General features: G+C 40.1%; 1 protein-coding gene across 8 annotated transcripts in view; it reads left to right on the top strand.

The window, feature by feature from the left end:
- Window positions 1–14,711, top strand: part of LOC143371802 (rap guanine nucleotide exchange factor 2) — a 228,509-nt gene that overhangs the window by 155,073 nt on the left and 58,725 nt on the right. For 5 of the 8 annotated variants that reach the window (XM_076817407.1, XM_076817408.1, XM_076817413.1 and 2 more), the window contains exons 2-3: window positions 2,073–2,640; window positions 13,976–14,051. In XM_076817407.1, the coding sequence (XP_076673522.1) occupies window positions 2,330–2,640; window positions 13,976–14,051 (387 nt within the window). In that variant the 5' untranslated portion in view covers window positions 2,073–2,329. The remainder of the gene's footprint in view (window positions 1–2,072; window positions 2,641–13,975; window positions 14,052–14,711) is intronic. The other 3 variants (XM_076817410.1, XM_076817409.1, XM_076817414.1) reach the window with 1 other exon arrangement.

Below are 14,711 nucleotides of genomic sequence, written 5' to 3'. Positions count from 1 at the left end.
TGTAACCCACAACTACAAATCTAAACGACTTGAAATCGGCCTATAACCACAAATAAAACTTGGACACTAAAAAGTAAAAAATAACAAATATATATAAAAACTTTTTAAGTTAAACGCTTTACAAAATGCACTAAAAATTAAAAAATCACTCTTGTACTACAATTTCGATGGTGTTTTCTCACTTCGAATAAAATCGTGGCGCGGGATATTTCATAACAGAATATGAATCGATTTAACACAGCACGATTTCATTTAAAGTGAGAAAACACTATCCAAATTGTACTACAAGAAAATTATTATTTTTTTAGTTTGCAGTTCATTTTATAAGTCGTTTAACTTAAACACTGTTTTTATATATTCTTTTATTCTAAACTACTGTCATCTAACGATGCAGCATTAAAATACTTCAACCGGTGACGTGAAAATGACTGGCCACGCTAAAGGTAACTGTAAATACAAGAACTGAATATTCTTCTCCTCATTAAATATTATAATACAATGAAATCACATGCTAAATAAAAAAGTGATAACATTGAAATAATTATATAAATGAAATGGACCTCTATTTCAAAGTGACGTCGGCAGTTGAAGGTTAAACGCCCATTAATTATAAAAAAAAGAAGAAAAAAACCACATCCTCGTTTTTAGCGCACATATAAACGTCGCCATACCAACTAATCCATCACTCTTATTCATAAACGTCTGATACATCAATGAACTGGTAAAAAGTTTCCTTGAACGACGCCACTCCATCGTTCGCGAATTTCATATTCCATCCCCCTTGGAACCACTGAAAAAGACCTGGATCACGGTTACGGCCCGCTCCCCCGTCTCGATCCCATTGTGCACGTTATCAAAGAAGCATCGAGCTGTTTATCGTCGATGCTCTCTCACGACATCGCGAGAGGGATCAAAGGACTTATCGTCGGGCGCGATACTAGGCTTTCATCCGTGCGACACTCGACTCCTTTATGGCTGTCTCGTATTTTATCGGCCATCCTACTACCCCCTCCCGTTGCTATCGCCGTGCAAACGGTGGAAATTGATAAGCGCGCATTCCTGCGATGGAAAACGTGGCGTCTCGACGCCAACGTGACGCCGCGATTCGCCGTATTTAAGCGGTGTGTCTGGTCGAGCGGCGATACAGCCGAAACAGATTAGTCACGTAATAAAATCGTGTCAGCTCCGTTCGAGGGATTCGCTCAGCGAAAGGAGGTGGCGCGCCGTTTGGCTCGCCCTAGCCCGGGACCACCGCGCCACGTTCGCCCACAATGACTTCCGTTACGCGCCAGGCTACACGGAAGCGGAGGCGCTATCTACATTTCGGTTTAATTACGATCGAGCCCGGGTGAGAACTCTCGAGCCTCTCGTAATCCTCTCGCCCGCGATGAATCACGCGCCCCGCGTGTGATAACTCGCGGGATTCTTTCATTAAAAGGGCAGCCAGCATTATTTAGTCCCTTTGATGACGAAGCCGTTTCATTAAATTCCGCGCGAAATTTTAAGACCTGGTGTCTATCTTCCCCAGTTTCTTTTCTTCCCATTTAAGTGTTAGTATTATTACTCGCGGGTTCCTTCTATTCCCCACTGACTAGGTATTAAGGAAACATGTATGTACGTATTTCACGAGTCTTTCAAGTGTTTCAAAGAATCTAAGGTTTAAATTCTAAGGTAGGATGGTTTTTAAATATAAAAGGAACTGTGACTAGAGTATCGCAATGAAACGAAGGGGTTGAACTATTCATTTGGAGAGGCGAAAGTTGGCTCGCTCAGCGAGATTCAACCCTTTACGATCCAAGAGTTACTTCAGAGGGTCTTTAAAATTGGTTAGCCTCGCGCGAAAGACTTGCGAGCGGCAGAAAGGAACGGGAGAGAGTGCCTTCCAAGTACTGGACACACAGCCAGCCAGGTAGCACGGTCCATCGAAAACCGATCAACGAGCGACTCGGGAAACTTGCCTTTTAACAGAGCTCGAACGCTGATCGATGAGAGAGAGAGAGAAGCTAGTCCACGGATTTGCCTAGGAGGCAAGTTATTAACCGTGACTCGAAAATTCGAACTCGTTTCAACAGAGACAGTCCCCACTGTCGTGGCGTGCGTCGTCCGCGAGGACTCGCAGACGGGTCGGAGGAAACGCGTGACAGCCCCTAATTGAACGTACACCGAGCCGCGGAGGAGAGGAAACGCTGCCAAGCGGGGCGGCAGGGAGGGCAGCGTGTAGCCGAGGAACGTCGACGACGAATGGCAAAATAAAGGGAGAAAAAACGAAGGATGGCGGCGAAGGAGGTGTGGTTCGAGTCCTGGAGGATTACCGAGGGGTGAGGCGAGGATGCACAAGCACACCAGCCAGCTACGAGGCCCCAGCGGCCCCGGAAGCGGACACCATGTCGCTAATAGAGGTCCTGTCAGACGGTGGAACAGCTTCCACGGCGGCGGCAGCGTCGGCGGAGGCGCGAGTAATTTCAACGACACCGTCGGAAATGGCAATCTGCCCTCCGGTATGATCGCCAGAGCTCCCCAGGAGCCGTTCAGGGCGATGCCCAAGGCCGTCCAGGCCCTGAGGAGCGAGTCCGTCGATAGGAGCCATCGCGCACAACCACCGCCCCCGCCTGCCTTCCCTCGAAGACGGTTCTCCGTGTGGTGAGTCTCGAAACTTCACATTATGAGATACGTCGTTACTTCGGTGCAACGTGCTTTCTGTTCCCTCTTTCTTCTTTGATGGTACATTCAGCTCTGCTACGGGGATAATCAATTTGAATTTTTATTTCTTAAGGGGATGTTCCGGTCTAAAAATCGATTTTTTTGTATTATTTAAGAATATTCAACCTTTTAGGAATACGTGTTTAATAGGAGTTTTTTAAGTTCGTAAAATTCCCGAAGTTATAGGCATTTGAGTAGCGGCAAATGCAGGGGTAACACCCGGCCACTCGGCACTCATGTGAAACTTTAAACGCGTTTTTCTTGAAATAGTGTTCTCAAAAACGGTGGGATCTGTATCTCCAAAAGTTATTAGCCGATTCGACTGAACCTTTTTTTATTTTGAAGAATATACTTCTGGCTATGGGGTATACCAGAAAAAATGCAAAAAATTGAAAATTTATAACTTTCAAAGGCGTTGAAAGGACGAAAAATATACGGAAAATGTGATTTCAAACTTCAAGTGTCATTATTTTTTAAAAAATGTAACTTTGTATTTTTGTCTGTCCTCTCTCCCCGGCCAGAAGTATATTCTTCAAAATAAAAAAAGTTTCAGTCGAATCGGATAATAACTTTTGGAGATACAGGTCCCATCGATTTGGATCAATTTTTTGACGCCTCGACTTTAACGACTCCCCAGTGCCGTCTGCAATGATTAATTATAAAACAAAAAATATATTTATATAATGTAAGACATCCTTGATACAGTGCAAAAAGTTCCATTAACTTATATATAGTAGTTTTTCCTTAATTAATTCCTTAAGATCAGCTATTTTTATGGGCTCCAGACCGGAACAGTTCCATAAGGGTGTTACATAAGATCTTTCAGGGGAAGGTTTTTGGTGGATTGTACCTAATTAGTATTTTGGGTGATATTTTTGTGTAACAGTTTTAATGTACTACGTCTAATCAACCATCTTCCGTTGCGACAGTTACAGCATTTTCCGCTTGTAGTCTGACTTTGTGCCAGAAGCTTCTGTCGGTGTTGCTCCTCTGCTTTACCATTTGAAGGGTAATGGGAAAAGTAGGGAATTGAATAAAAAGAGCTTTATGGGGAAAATTAAGTTGTAATACTTTGGTCCATGAGTAAAGATACAAGGTTCAATGAATTTAATTTTCTTACATAATTTCTTGTTTTTCCTTGACGACAGAAGCTTGTGCTTAGGCAAAGACTTCGGACATGCAGTATTTTATTTCAGTGCAAACTGAACATTTCCTGTTTTCCTCCTTCTTCATTTCCTATGGACATACACGGGGATAATTGAACTTTTTAACCCTTTGGGATTCGACAGTTCGGTAGTCCCAGTTGCCACCAAATAAATCTTAATATATAAAGCAGAAAATGTTTATATGTTTGTCTGTCGCCTAAAAACTTCCGAACAGTAAACTCTGGGGTCACGCAATGTGTCCCCGCTCATTATGCCTAGCTAATCCAGATGAATGTGACTATTTTCACAATTTTTTTTTCTTTTTTATAAAATCATAATCTAAATTTGAGGCGAAGCCGAATAGTAAAGCTAGTATGCTATAAATTGCAAAATCACGAAAGATGGACATTCCCTGTTTTCCCCTTACCCTTCATTTGCCGATCACACTATTGATCACTCTCTTTCCCTCTCCTTCATCCGTTCATCGCCGAATGAAGTGCAGAAGGAAAAATCAGAAATCAAGTTCAGTCGACTGGCGCAGCGAAAGGGTTAATAATGATAGAATGAGATAGCAAGTAGATACGTGAGTACATGTGTCTGAAATACTCTTGGCGAGCTGTGGAAGTGTCTTGTGTGAAAAGAACCTTATTTCTCTTCCCCTTACTACCTTTCGAGATTGAAATTATTAGCTTGCCTTCGAGATTTGACTTTTGGACTGTGCTGCGATTTGCACAAGCCAGACGTTGGTAATTCCTAATATGCAAAATACTTTATCCAGTGAACGGGGTTTATTAACTACTTAATTAATGCTTGAAATCTGCTTCGAAATATCTCAAAACTATATTCTAACTAGCATTATTCTAACCTTCGGTAAATCCTTCATATAATTACTAAATATTAGTTTCTTCATTTGCATTCTTCGTACCATTAAAGAAACTATCTACCATTATACTATATTGCTCAAATCGTTTTATCATCCGAGTTACAAATCTAACACCAAGCTAGAGATGGGAAAAATTTTAATTTAAATAAAATTTCAAGTAACGAATAAAAGGTAAAATATTTTTCGTCATGTCTCGAATAAAACTAACTCGGGTTAACGAACAAATGACGAATAATTTGTGTAACTTTTTAACTTTTTTAAATTTCATTTAAATAAAAATTTTGCACATCTCTACTCCCAGCATCTTCCACTTCGAGTGAACTTTGTCCAAACATAACTCATGCTCAAACTATCACCATGGTCCGTTATTACATTATTTTGTCCAGTTCTATGTAACACGCAAGTCACAACATTAATACAACTAGACCTCGGGCATGATAAACCTGAAGCTAGTGGAGGCATAAATCAATGCTTCCACGTGTTACATGAACTCGTGTAGCTCGTGCCGTTGGAAATCGGTGCACGCCGACGGCGCATCTTTTATTGATGCAGCGTCGTAACAAAAATTTATCCCACATATAAATCACTGTAACACGTTCGCGAACGGACGTGCGTTACAATCTATGAATATATTTCAATTAATCCCCATAAAAGCGGGACAGCGCCATGTGTATCTTCGCAGCTTTTCCACCCCTCCCTCTTTCGCCCCATCTCTGTCGCGCGTGTTTCGGCATACGCGCGACACAGTGGCACGTTAAATTACGATGTTGCTCAGCGACAGTTTGATTGAAATCCACCGATATATATCTGGCGTTTCGCCGATTGAAATCGTCGGTCCCGAAATAAGCTGACAATTTACCAAGACACGGCCGACACGCACTGGCAAATAAAAGCAAATGACACGGAAAGACGAACATGTGGGGCAGCGCTCTCGCGCGCAGACATTCGCGGACGATAAACGAGCATACTTTTCAGATTTTTATCCGCACCCCTCGAGCTGGATATCTGTCGATTCCCGACTGGTTACCGTACCGGCGCGCGAATGTTCCTTCGAACAAACTGCGCGTAACGAAAGTACAATTTCCTGCTTGGGGACAGAAGTGTTATGCAATTATTGCAAGGAGATGGAGAAGCGGGAAATATTAAAGTCTTGTTTCGCGTGGACAGTTTGTAATTGAAATGTTGAAACGTACAAATGAGGAGATTTAAAAAAAAGTTGTGTTAACGAATTTCAGGAATTTGCACTCTTCAATCACGAACGCGTGTTACGTGCTGTAAAAAGATTAGCTGATGGCATAAAGTAATTTTCTGTTTTTTTTTTTGATAAGGTACAAACGACTTTATTATTTGTAATTAATTATTTATTTCGCCTGGCATACGACATAATTACACCACAAATCCTTCAAGAATACATTTCCCACTCTCTTGTAAAAGTCTCTGCAGGAACAATGAATAAAATTCTTCTAAAAGCACTAATATTATCAACACGATAAATAAATTTGAGTCTGCAACTACATTAACCGAAACTGCGACACAGTTTCACACAGTGCGCGACGAACGCCCGTAGCTTGTCCCACGAGGTCATGGGAAGGTGCAAGCCGTTGACAGTTTCGTCGTTTTACCGCCACCGTGTCTAAGAACAGTTAGAGCGCTGATAAAGCTGAAAAAAATGGGAAAGGGGCTGATATTAGATAACACGGCGCCGTCTGAAATATTTCATTAGGTCGAGTAGATTCGTGTCCTGCGAAATGGGGCACATTATTCCACGAAGTGGCCAAGAAAAGACGTCCTGGCATGCGAGCGGCGTCAAATGAAATGGCTTACAGGCGCGTCTCGCGGATACAAAGCAGCCACTTTCCGAGCAAAATTACTGCAACTCATCTTTAGGAATATAATATTTAGAGAAACGGGGTTGAAAAGGGAAAGAGGGAGGGAACAAAAGTTCTCATCGATCTCTGCTCGTGCAGCCTCTGGCGATTTCTTATGGCAGTGGACAGTAGAGTGGCCCGTACTTTCAACCTGCGATTTCTTTTACTCTCACCCCCTAATATGGTTCCATTTCATAAAATATTAGTCCCTGAAAAAGATTATGGCAATCGGACAACAGGAAAAGGTGCTGACTAGGCCTTAAAGTTTAGAATTCATCAAAGGTTTGAATTTGGAGAATTTCTCAAAAATGGTAAGCCCTATAGAAATTTGCTTCAAATAATATTAAAAGAGCATTCAATTTCCTACAATTACTGTATATGTAATTTTCTCGTGCTTCCAACCAGTTTTTAGATAATAGCGTTTGAATATAGAAAGGTCCGCGCTTCGCGCGTCCCACCTGTACGGCTTGACGTACCTATTGTCTATTAAATACGCGCGTACAGTGGACTTCTCTATATTCAAACGCTATTATCTAAAAATTGGTTGGAAGCACGAGAAAATTATATATAAAGTAATTGTGGAAAATTGAATGCTCTTTTAATATTATTTCAACAAAATTTCGATAGGGCTTACCATTTTTGAGAAATTCTTCAAATTCAAACCATTGATGAATTCTAAACTTTAAGGCCTGCTCTGCTCGGGACCCTTTCCTGTTGTCCGATTTCAATAAACTTTTTCAGGGGCTAATTTATATTTTCGGGGGTGAGAGCAAAGAAATACAAAAAAAATCGACACGTATAAGTGAACAGTCAAGTGACCAACTTCGGTGATGGGGCCTGAAATAAGATGATTTTCCAAGATTTTTATATTGTGCTTGGACTGCAAAAAGGTTTCGTTTGTGAGCACGAAGGTGCAGGACGTCTGTCATTAAATGTTGCAAGAAATACATGCTAAATGTTATAGTAGGGAAATACGAGATTTGCTGTCCACCGTTCCAGTGGATAGTAAAAGATACAAGGAAAGTCTTCCAGAGTTATCTTCTGCGTGGGAACTGGTAACATTAAGGATACGTGTTTTCCTTGATTTTCTGTAACTGCGAAAAGCTACTACTTAGAGAATCACGTGCCAGAGGCGAGTCTACGGTAATTGAACGGTAAATGATATGAAATTAGGAGCAGCTGTGGTAGGTGATATTAACAGCAGTGGAATGTGACCGAGTTCAGAGTGAAATGACGGAGATCTCGAAACTGTATATCATCGTTATGGCAACCGTTGGTAAATCCCGCATACCGCCCACATACCTCGTAATCAGGAGATTTTACAGGGTTTCATCTAACTATCGTAAAGCATCATTAAATCTACCATCTCTGTAATATTGCAGCGATGGTGTAATCGCTCGTAAATTCTATGTGAAAATACGGTGCCGTGTAAGGTAGATTCAATTTCAGCCATTACTTGCGCCGCTGGAGACTGGCTACAGTTCTTTCGTTCCATCGAATGACCATAGAAAGTCAGACCTCGAAAATGGAAAATGTTAGATAAGCGACAATAAAATGGTGGGATTTTTTTTATATTTTTAACGTTAAAGGTGGATATGACGTTTACTGTAAAAAGTTTTATAGGGTACTTTTTGCGGGAGGGAAAGTAATTCTGCAGTGGAAGGGGGTGAAGTAACTAACTTCTGACATAAATCTGTCTGAAAGGCTTGTTTTTTTACTCGAGCCGAGCAGAAGTTTCTTTCGAGCTGCCTGAATTTTAAAAACAACAATACGCTGTTAATAATACACTTTAATCTAAAAACAAACGAATAATCTGTCTTTGCACCGATTACATACTTTAAAATCCTCCCATTAACAAAGTCCCTTCTCTGGTTTTAACTATCAAGATTTAATCCAATTTAAGAGAGGAAGTTTTCACCAATGAAATTAAAAAATGCAGCCAGAGAAAATTGCAACTAAGGTGAATGTCCAAATTTCTGCTCATTTAAGAGGTTACTCGTCAGAAAGAAGGTGTAAAAAATTTGTTTATGATGAAAATTTGCAGAGTAATTGATTAATTCTTTAATAATAAATCAACCAGTCGAAAACTATCTAAGAAAGATATTTCAAGATGTTTAAGTACTGATAATTTGTAATTAAATATAATACTTTAAATGTCTGTATTTCTGCTCACATAATATGTTGCCTTTTCAGGTTAAAATAAGTTACATCTTTTATGGAGATGTTTCATAACACAACAGTAAAGCATAAAATAATGATAAACAAAAAATAAAATGCCTTCGAATAGAAATAGAGATTACAGCATATATTGAATTGCGAGGTTACTTTGCTAAAATTTTGGTGAGTAGAAATACGGACACGACGGTGATTCACTTGACTCTAAACCTAATCACCTGTTTTCTACTTAAAATAATCAAAAATAGTAAAAAAAAAACTACATCCAGAGCACAATACGCCATCTGTTTTTGTTATTAAATAAAAACTTTTACTGCAAAAACTATTCTCAGCCCAATTATCGAATACTAATAGTGACCCTGTTCCTTACCACAACCAGCTAAAACACGGTCGAAAAATCATAAGTCTCTGATTTTTAAAGTTTTTCGCTGCTTACGCTGCACTTTGATTAGCCCCAAGCTCGTGCAACACTCGCGTAAATGTTCAAATAATTTAGAATTATTTTGTTGCAACTGTGGTACAAACGTGACGCTTATAATAATAAGAAAAACACGAAATCAGCAGAAATGGGGACATGAGCAGAAATTGGGACATTCACCTTAAAAGGTTAATCCTACAAATTTCTCAAAGCCTTCCCTACGCTCTCCCGATACCACACACGAGAGTCAATCATACAGCGATCTTAATCCTCGTTAAAAACGAGGTCACTGAAACCTTCACCGACGAATTAAAAAGGAAGGGTTGGAAATTGACAAGGGAAACCCAACGTAGCAAGGAAACCGGCAGCTCTGTGTCCATAATGAAACGATTATGATCACGAGGATGGGCATCGGTGGGGGGCGACGTTATAGGGTTAACTGGTGCAGGGTGGTTGCAGGACGGTGAAGCCAGGGCGCGTCGTGCCGCGCGTCGAATTGAATTTTCCGCGATGCACGCGTGACGCATGAGTTACGCGTGTGTTACGCATCGCGCGGCCTCCTGTATACAAGCCGAAGGATGGATGCACCATGGGGGTCAAGAACCTTGGGCAACCTTACGGCCTTCTGCTCGGCATTTCCCAGTCAATCCTCGTCCATCGGTTGTCCACGTTCGATTCGCAGCCGTCGATATACTCCCTTCATCTGTATTACTGTTGCGCTCGACTTATGCGCTGAGAGCAGGTATTCATATTTGGATAAGCTCGAAGAAGCTTTCGCCGTCCGAAGTAGGATGTTGGATGTTGTGCATTCAGGCGGGAGTCGAGGAGTTGGCGGAGGGAGAGGTTCCTGTGCTCTTTGCACAGTATTTGGAAGTTTAATGAAAACGGGGACTAATGAAGAGAAAGGAAAACGTGGTGCCAAAAGATTCCCTGAGCTATTGCTCTTTGAAATTTAATTAATCGTTAGTTAGAAAGTTAATCGTTTATTAAGTTCTTTTATGGTTGACTTAGATTCTAGGGGAGATGTAAGAATAGAAAGAAAGGAAGAGTAGGTATAAGAAATAAAAATAGGGTTATGAGAGCAGAGCGATATCAAAGCTATAATAGGGGATGAAATTGGTGGAAGTCGTAAGTACTCTTGCTGACAAGTCAAGGATCTAAGAGTATAAGATACTTTTTGGGATTAGTGCTGCAAGCTCCTTAGCTGTGTAGAAATGTGACCTAATGTGATTAAAATACCCTCAAGAATATTTCTGCGTACAGCACCTGAGTGGGTCTCAGGTTAGTCATTATATTTCACCACGGCACTGTACGTGTCGATACTGATTTCTTGGCAGTGCTCACGATGTTGCATTCTTTGGCACGACTCTGATGGTAGCATTCATAACTTCCTAGACGACAAAGTAATAGTATAAACAGTTTCACGAGGAAGGTAGAGTGTTATACAGTTTTAATACATACTACTCTGACACTTTTAAAACTTCAAAACTTTTATTACCACCTCCAACATTAAGGGGTTATACCTAGTCAGGCGGCTGAAAAGAGGCGAATATTTGTGAATTTCTTTTGAAGAAGTGGGTGCATATATTTTTACAAAAGTTTTTGCGATTAAAAGAGCAACATTTAAAGAACATTTGGTTATTTTTTCGAGGAAAAATATTTACGTTTATAATAAATTAACAATCGACATCCAAGAAGCATTTTTAAAAATTTAGTTTTGCGGCGAGCACTGCCAGTCGGAATCAGATTATCTAAAATCAAGAAACCAAAAAAGATGTCGTTAGTATATTAATGTATCCTTAGATTGACGTAGGGAATTTTCCGAAATATTAATTTAAAACAAAATGGCAGCTATTCAAAGTTGAAATCCTGATTTTTCATGCAAAAATCACGCGAGAAAAATCAAGATTTCAACTTTAAATAGCCGCCACTTTGTTTTAAATTAATATTTCGGAAAATTCTCTTCGTCAACCTGAGGATACATTAATATACTAACGACATCTTTTTTGGTTTTTGATTTTAGATAATCTGGTTCCGAATGACAGTGCTCGCCATAAAACTAAATTTTTAAAAATGCTTCTTGGATGTCGGTTGTTACTTTATTATAAACGTAAATATTTTTCTACGAAAAAATTATCAAATGTTCTTCAAATGTTGCTCTTTTAAGCACAAAAAGTTTTATAAAAATATATGCTTCCGCTTCTTCAAAAAAAATTCACAAATATTCGCTTCTTTTCGGCCGCCTGACTAGGTATAACCCCTTAACCTTCAGAGGGCCGAGCTTTTTTCATTGAAATTGTAATTTTATTTACTTAAAATTTATGCATATATACCACCAAAATAACCGGCAAAGTATCCAAATCCTTAGCTAGCCACCATAGTGGCCGGCCCGGCCCTCTAAAGCTTAATTCCTCGTTACTAGGCGATCATCCGTCCACATACTAAATAACGAACAAAACTCTAATGAAAGACTCAAACTCGCATGAAATTTCTCCAAGGTATACACTTCATCCACAAATTGCTAACTTCCTCCCCCAAAAAACACCCCTCAACGATATTCCCCCAGCACAATCGACTCACCAGAAAGCAGAACCAACGAGAAAAACGAAACACACTACAAACCTTTCACTCAGTCTGACCTATGCACTATTACTCAATCGCCGTTTCCAGCGAGGTTAAACTCCAAGCGACAGGAGTCGTCCAGCAACGAAACGTGTCGTCTAAAAGGCGACCTTTCGCGAGGAAAACTCGTTGCGTGCCTGCCGTGTATTAATTACGTTAATTGGAGGCGTGATTCTCAGGGAGCCCGCTCGGCCTAGGAAATCATTTATTATTAACGCAAATGGATTAGCGTCTGCGGGAAAGTGCGCCGTGCCCTGGCCATCTCTCACCCCCCGACGATCCTTTCGACCCCGAAAATACTCGTCCGTCGCCGAGTCTGGTGCGCCATTGTTCGACCCTCTATCCTCCCCTGTGTGACCACAGGGTGTTGGATCGACGGGGGAAGCCGGAATACCTGGCTAATTCGAGGACGCGGCGGAACGACAGGGGGGAAGGAACATCTGTCGATAGCTCGTTCCTCGGACCATCGTAAACATTTAAGTCCTCCAGATACCACAACAAAAGGTATATTTACAGGAGCGCGCGGGGCCACCCCCAGTCTTGATACGACGCTCGAGGGTAACGGGCACGTTCCGAGTGATAAATTGTACTTCAACGATGACTTCCGTGTTGCGTACAGTGTTTCCCTTCCTCACCCTCTCGCCCACTGTCTCCCTCTTATTATTGCCATGGATCACCGCTTTTAACGGTTCAGCGAAGGGCGCAGTTACCATTCGCCGTAAGATAGAAGTTGCTTCATTTCGTGACGCTGCGCAGTGCGGCACTTGAATGGGGATTTCGGAAGGAAATAAAAGAATACATACAATGTGGTAATAATTCATATTTTTATATTAAAAGCTGTTCTAAGGTGGCTGAGTTTTATTAGATATATACAGTAATTATTACAAAAATTACATTAAAATATTATAATCAAATAATTAAAGGCAATATTAGTATTATCAAAACACTCAAAAATATTTTATCTATATAAAGTACAAATAAAAAAACACGTAATCTTGTTGATTTTATCTTCAACTCAACCGTGATTACGAATAGATTTCCCTGACAAAAAGATCAGTGACACTCAGTGTAGCTGCTTGTAGCAGATAAAAATTACATGGCAATGTGATATAATAACTTCTTGATACAGAACAATAAAAATTACAGGATCATTTGAACTGTTTTTAATAAAACTCCCTTTTTACAAAAATTATTTTTTTTACTTGGAAATTATAATTATACATACTTTTGCTCAAATTATCTATATTTACTATAACAAACACTATTAAAAAAAATCATAAACAGGAACTAATAATACACGAGGACGCTAATTTTTTAGTTCTCAGATTATTTATGGGCAAATGGTTATATAGGATAACTAGATCAGAATTGAATGTTGAATATTTCGTTTTTTCTCCATTACGTGCCGCACTGTGCGCTGTCGCCCTTGGCTTGCCGAGCAAGTACAACTGTCATTGTGTGCTTAGGATAAGTGGATTATTGTATGGGGTGTTAATATTGGTACGGCGTTGCCAGAAGAAGTCAGGTTTTATTGGGGCTGACGTTGAGACTAATTTCATTGTTAGTTTACTCATTTTGCGTCTGTTTCTAATTTTGGTGGGAATCTTTGCGACAGCTTGCTTGGGGGTTGGTTTATTGTGATATTCGTGTAAATTCGATACGTTTTTATTTCGGTGTTTTTTTTTTAAGTTTGCGAAATTCGAGTGGCCACTGTACGGTCCATTAAACCTCATCAAAAAGTAACGCGTACGTTGGATGGCATTCGATGCGATGTATCTCGAAAACGATGATTTATGAAAAAGCGCGAGAGCAATGAAAGCCCTGGGTGGATTGCCATATGTGATACTGTGATTTTTGGGTCGTCGCTCATTCAAATGTGCAGTGTCATTTCGGAATGTTTGCAAAATATTTTGGTTACCCATTTGAACTTATTTTTCTCCAGGAGATACACGGAAAAAGATATGAATTTTTTAAAAGGGTTGAGTTCTTTCGTAATTTTTTTAGCTTCTTTTATCTACGACAGATTTTATCAGCTCTCTGAATTTGTACCAAAGAGAGAAAGGAAATGCCTGAATATTTTAAGCGGCTGCCTGGAAAAGGTTTCATTGTCAGTGACATCGCGTCAGAACAGACTCTGAGAATTTGGTTTTGTTTTCTGTTGCAGCTTTGGGAAGCGGACGGGTGGCAGTGCCAGGAGACCCAACGAATGCTTCGTTCTCGAGCCCTCCGAGATGATCGTGGTAAGTGAATGAATTAAATTAATTAAAACAGCAACAGCATACCATTTCGCGAGGTTTCTGGCATGAACTTTATGCTCCTGTTGCAATTTACAACGATAAAAAAAATTCGCACTCAAACTTCCCCGGGATAGAAACTTCGTTCTGTGCATAAGTTTCCTCTGCCTTTATTAACTTCAACCAACAATAATTGCTTGTACACAACAGTGAGTCAAAATATACTCGCTGCAAAATGTAGAATAAATATCACGATAGAATACAGAAATTATTGGAAAACGGCTCATACGTCAGTGCTGTCTACACAAGAATCATAATTTAGCAGTAGGATTAGGGGAAATCCCTTCTCATACGTTCTTAATTTATTCATTTCCCTGGCATTTTATCTACTGCCATAATAAAACAAGGACTTTCTGAATATATATTGACAGACATCATTTTTAATTTGGTGACGTATAAAAAGAATTATTGTTGATTGAAATCAAAAGGCTGAGGTGTGTAGACACTTTCATCCCCCACAAGGGAAGTTCATCTTCAGAGCACAGATTTGCCTCGAATTCTACACACAGCGAAGTCTACGCTCTTGCATGTTTAATACTGTATTAAAGGCTCATTGCTAAAAATTTCGCGAAAAAATTCACTCCCTTATCAATGAATACAGTCTCT

The sequence above is a fragment of the Andrena cerasifolii genome, chromosome 7 (genome assembly GCF_050908995.1).
Source record: "Andrena cerasifolii isolate SP2316 chromosome 7, iyAndCera1_principal, whole genome shotgun sequence".
NCBI classification, from domain to species: Eukaryota; Metazoa; Arthropoda; class Insecta; order Hymenoptera; family Andrenidae; genus Andrena; species Andrena cerasifolii.
The sequence above is the reverse complement of the archived record's forward strand: the minus strand, read 5'-3'. Positions and strand labels throughout refer to the sequence as shown.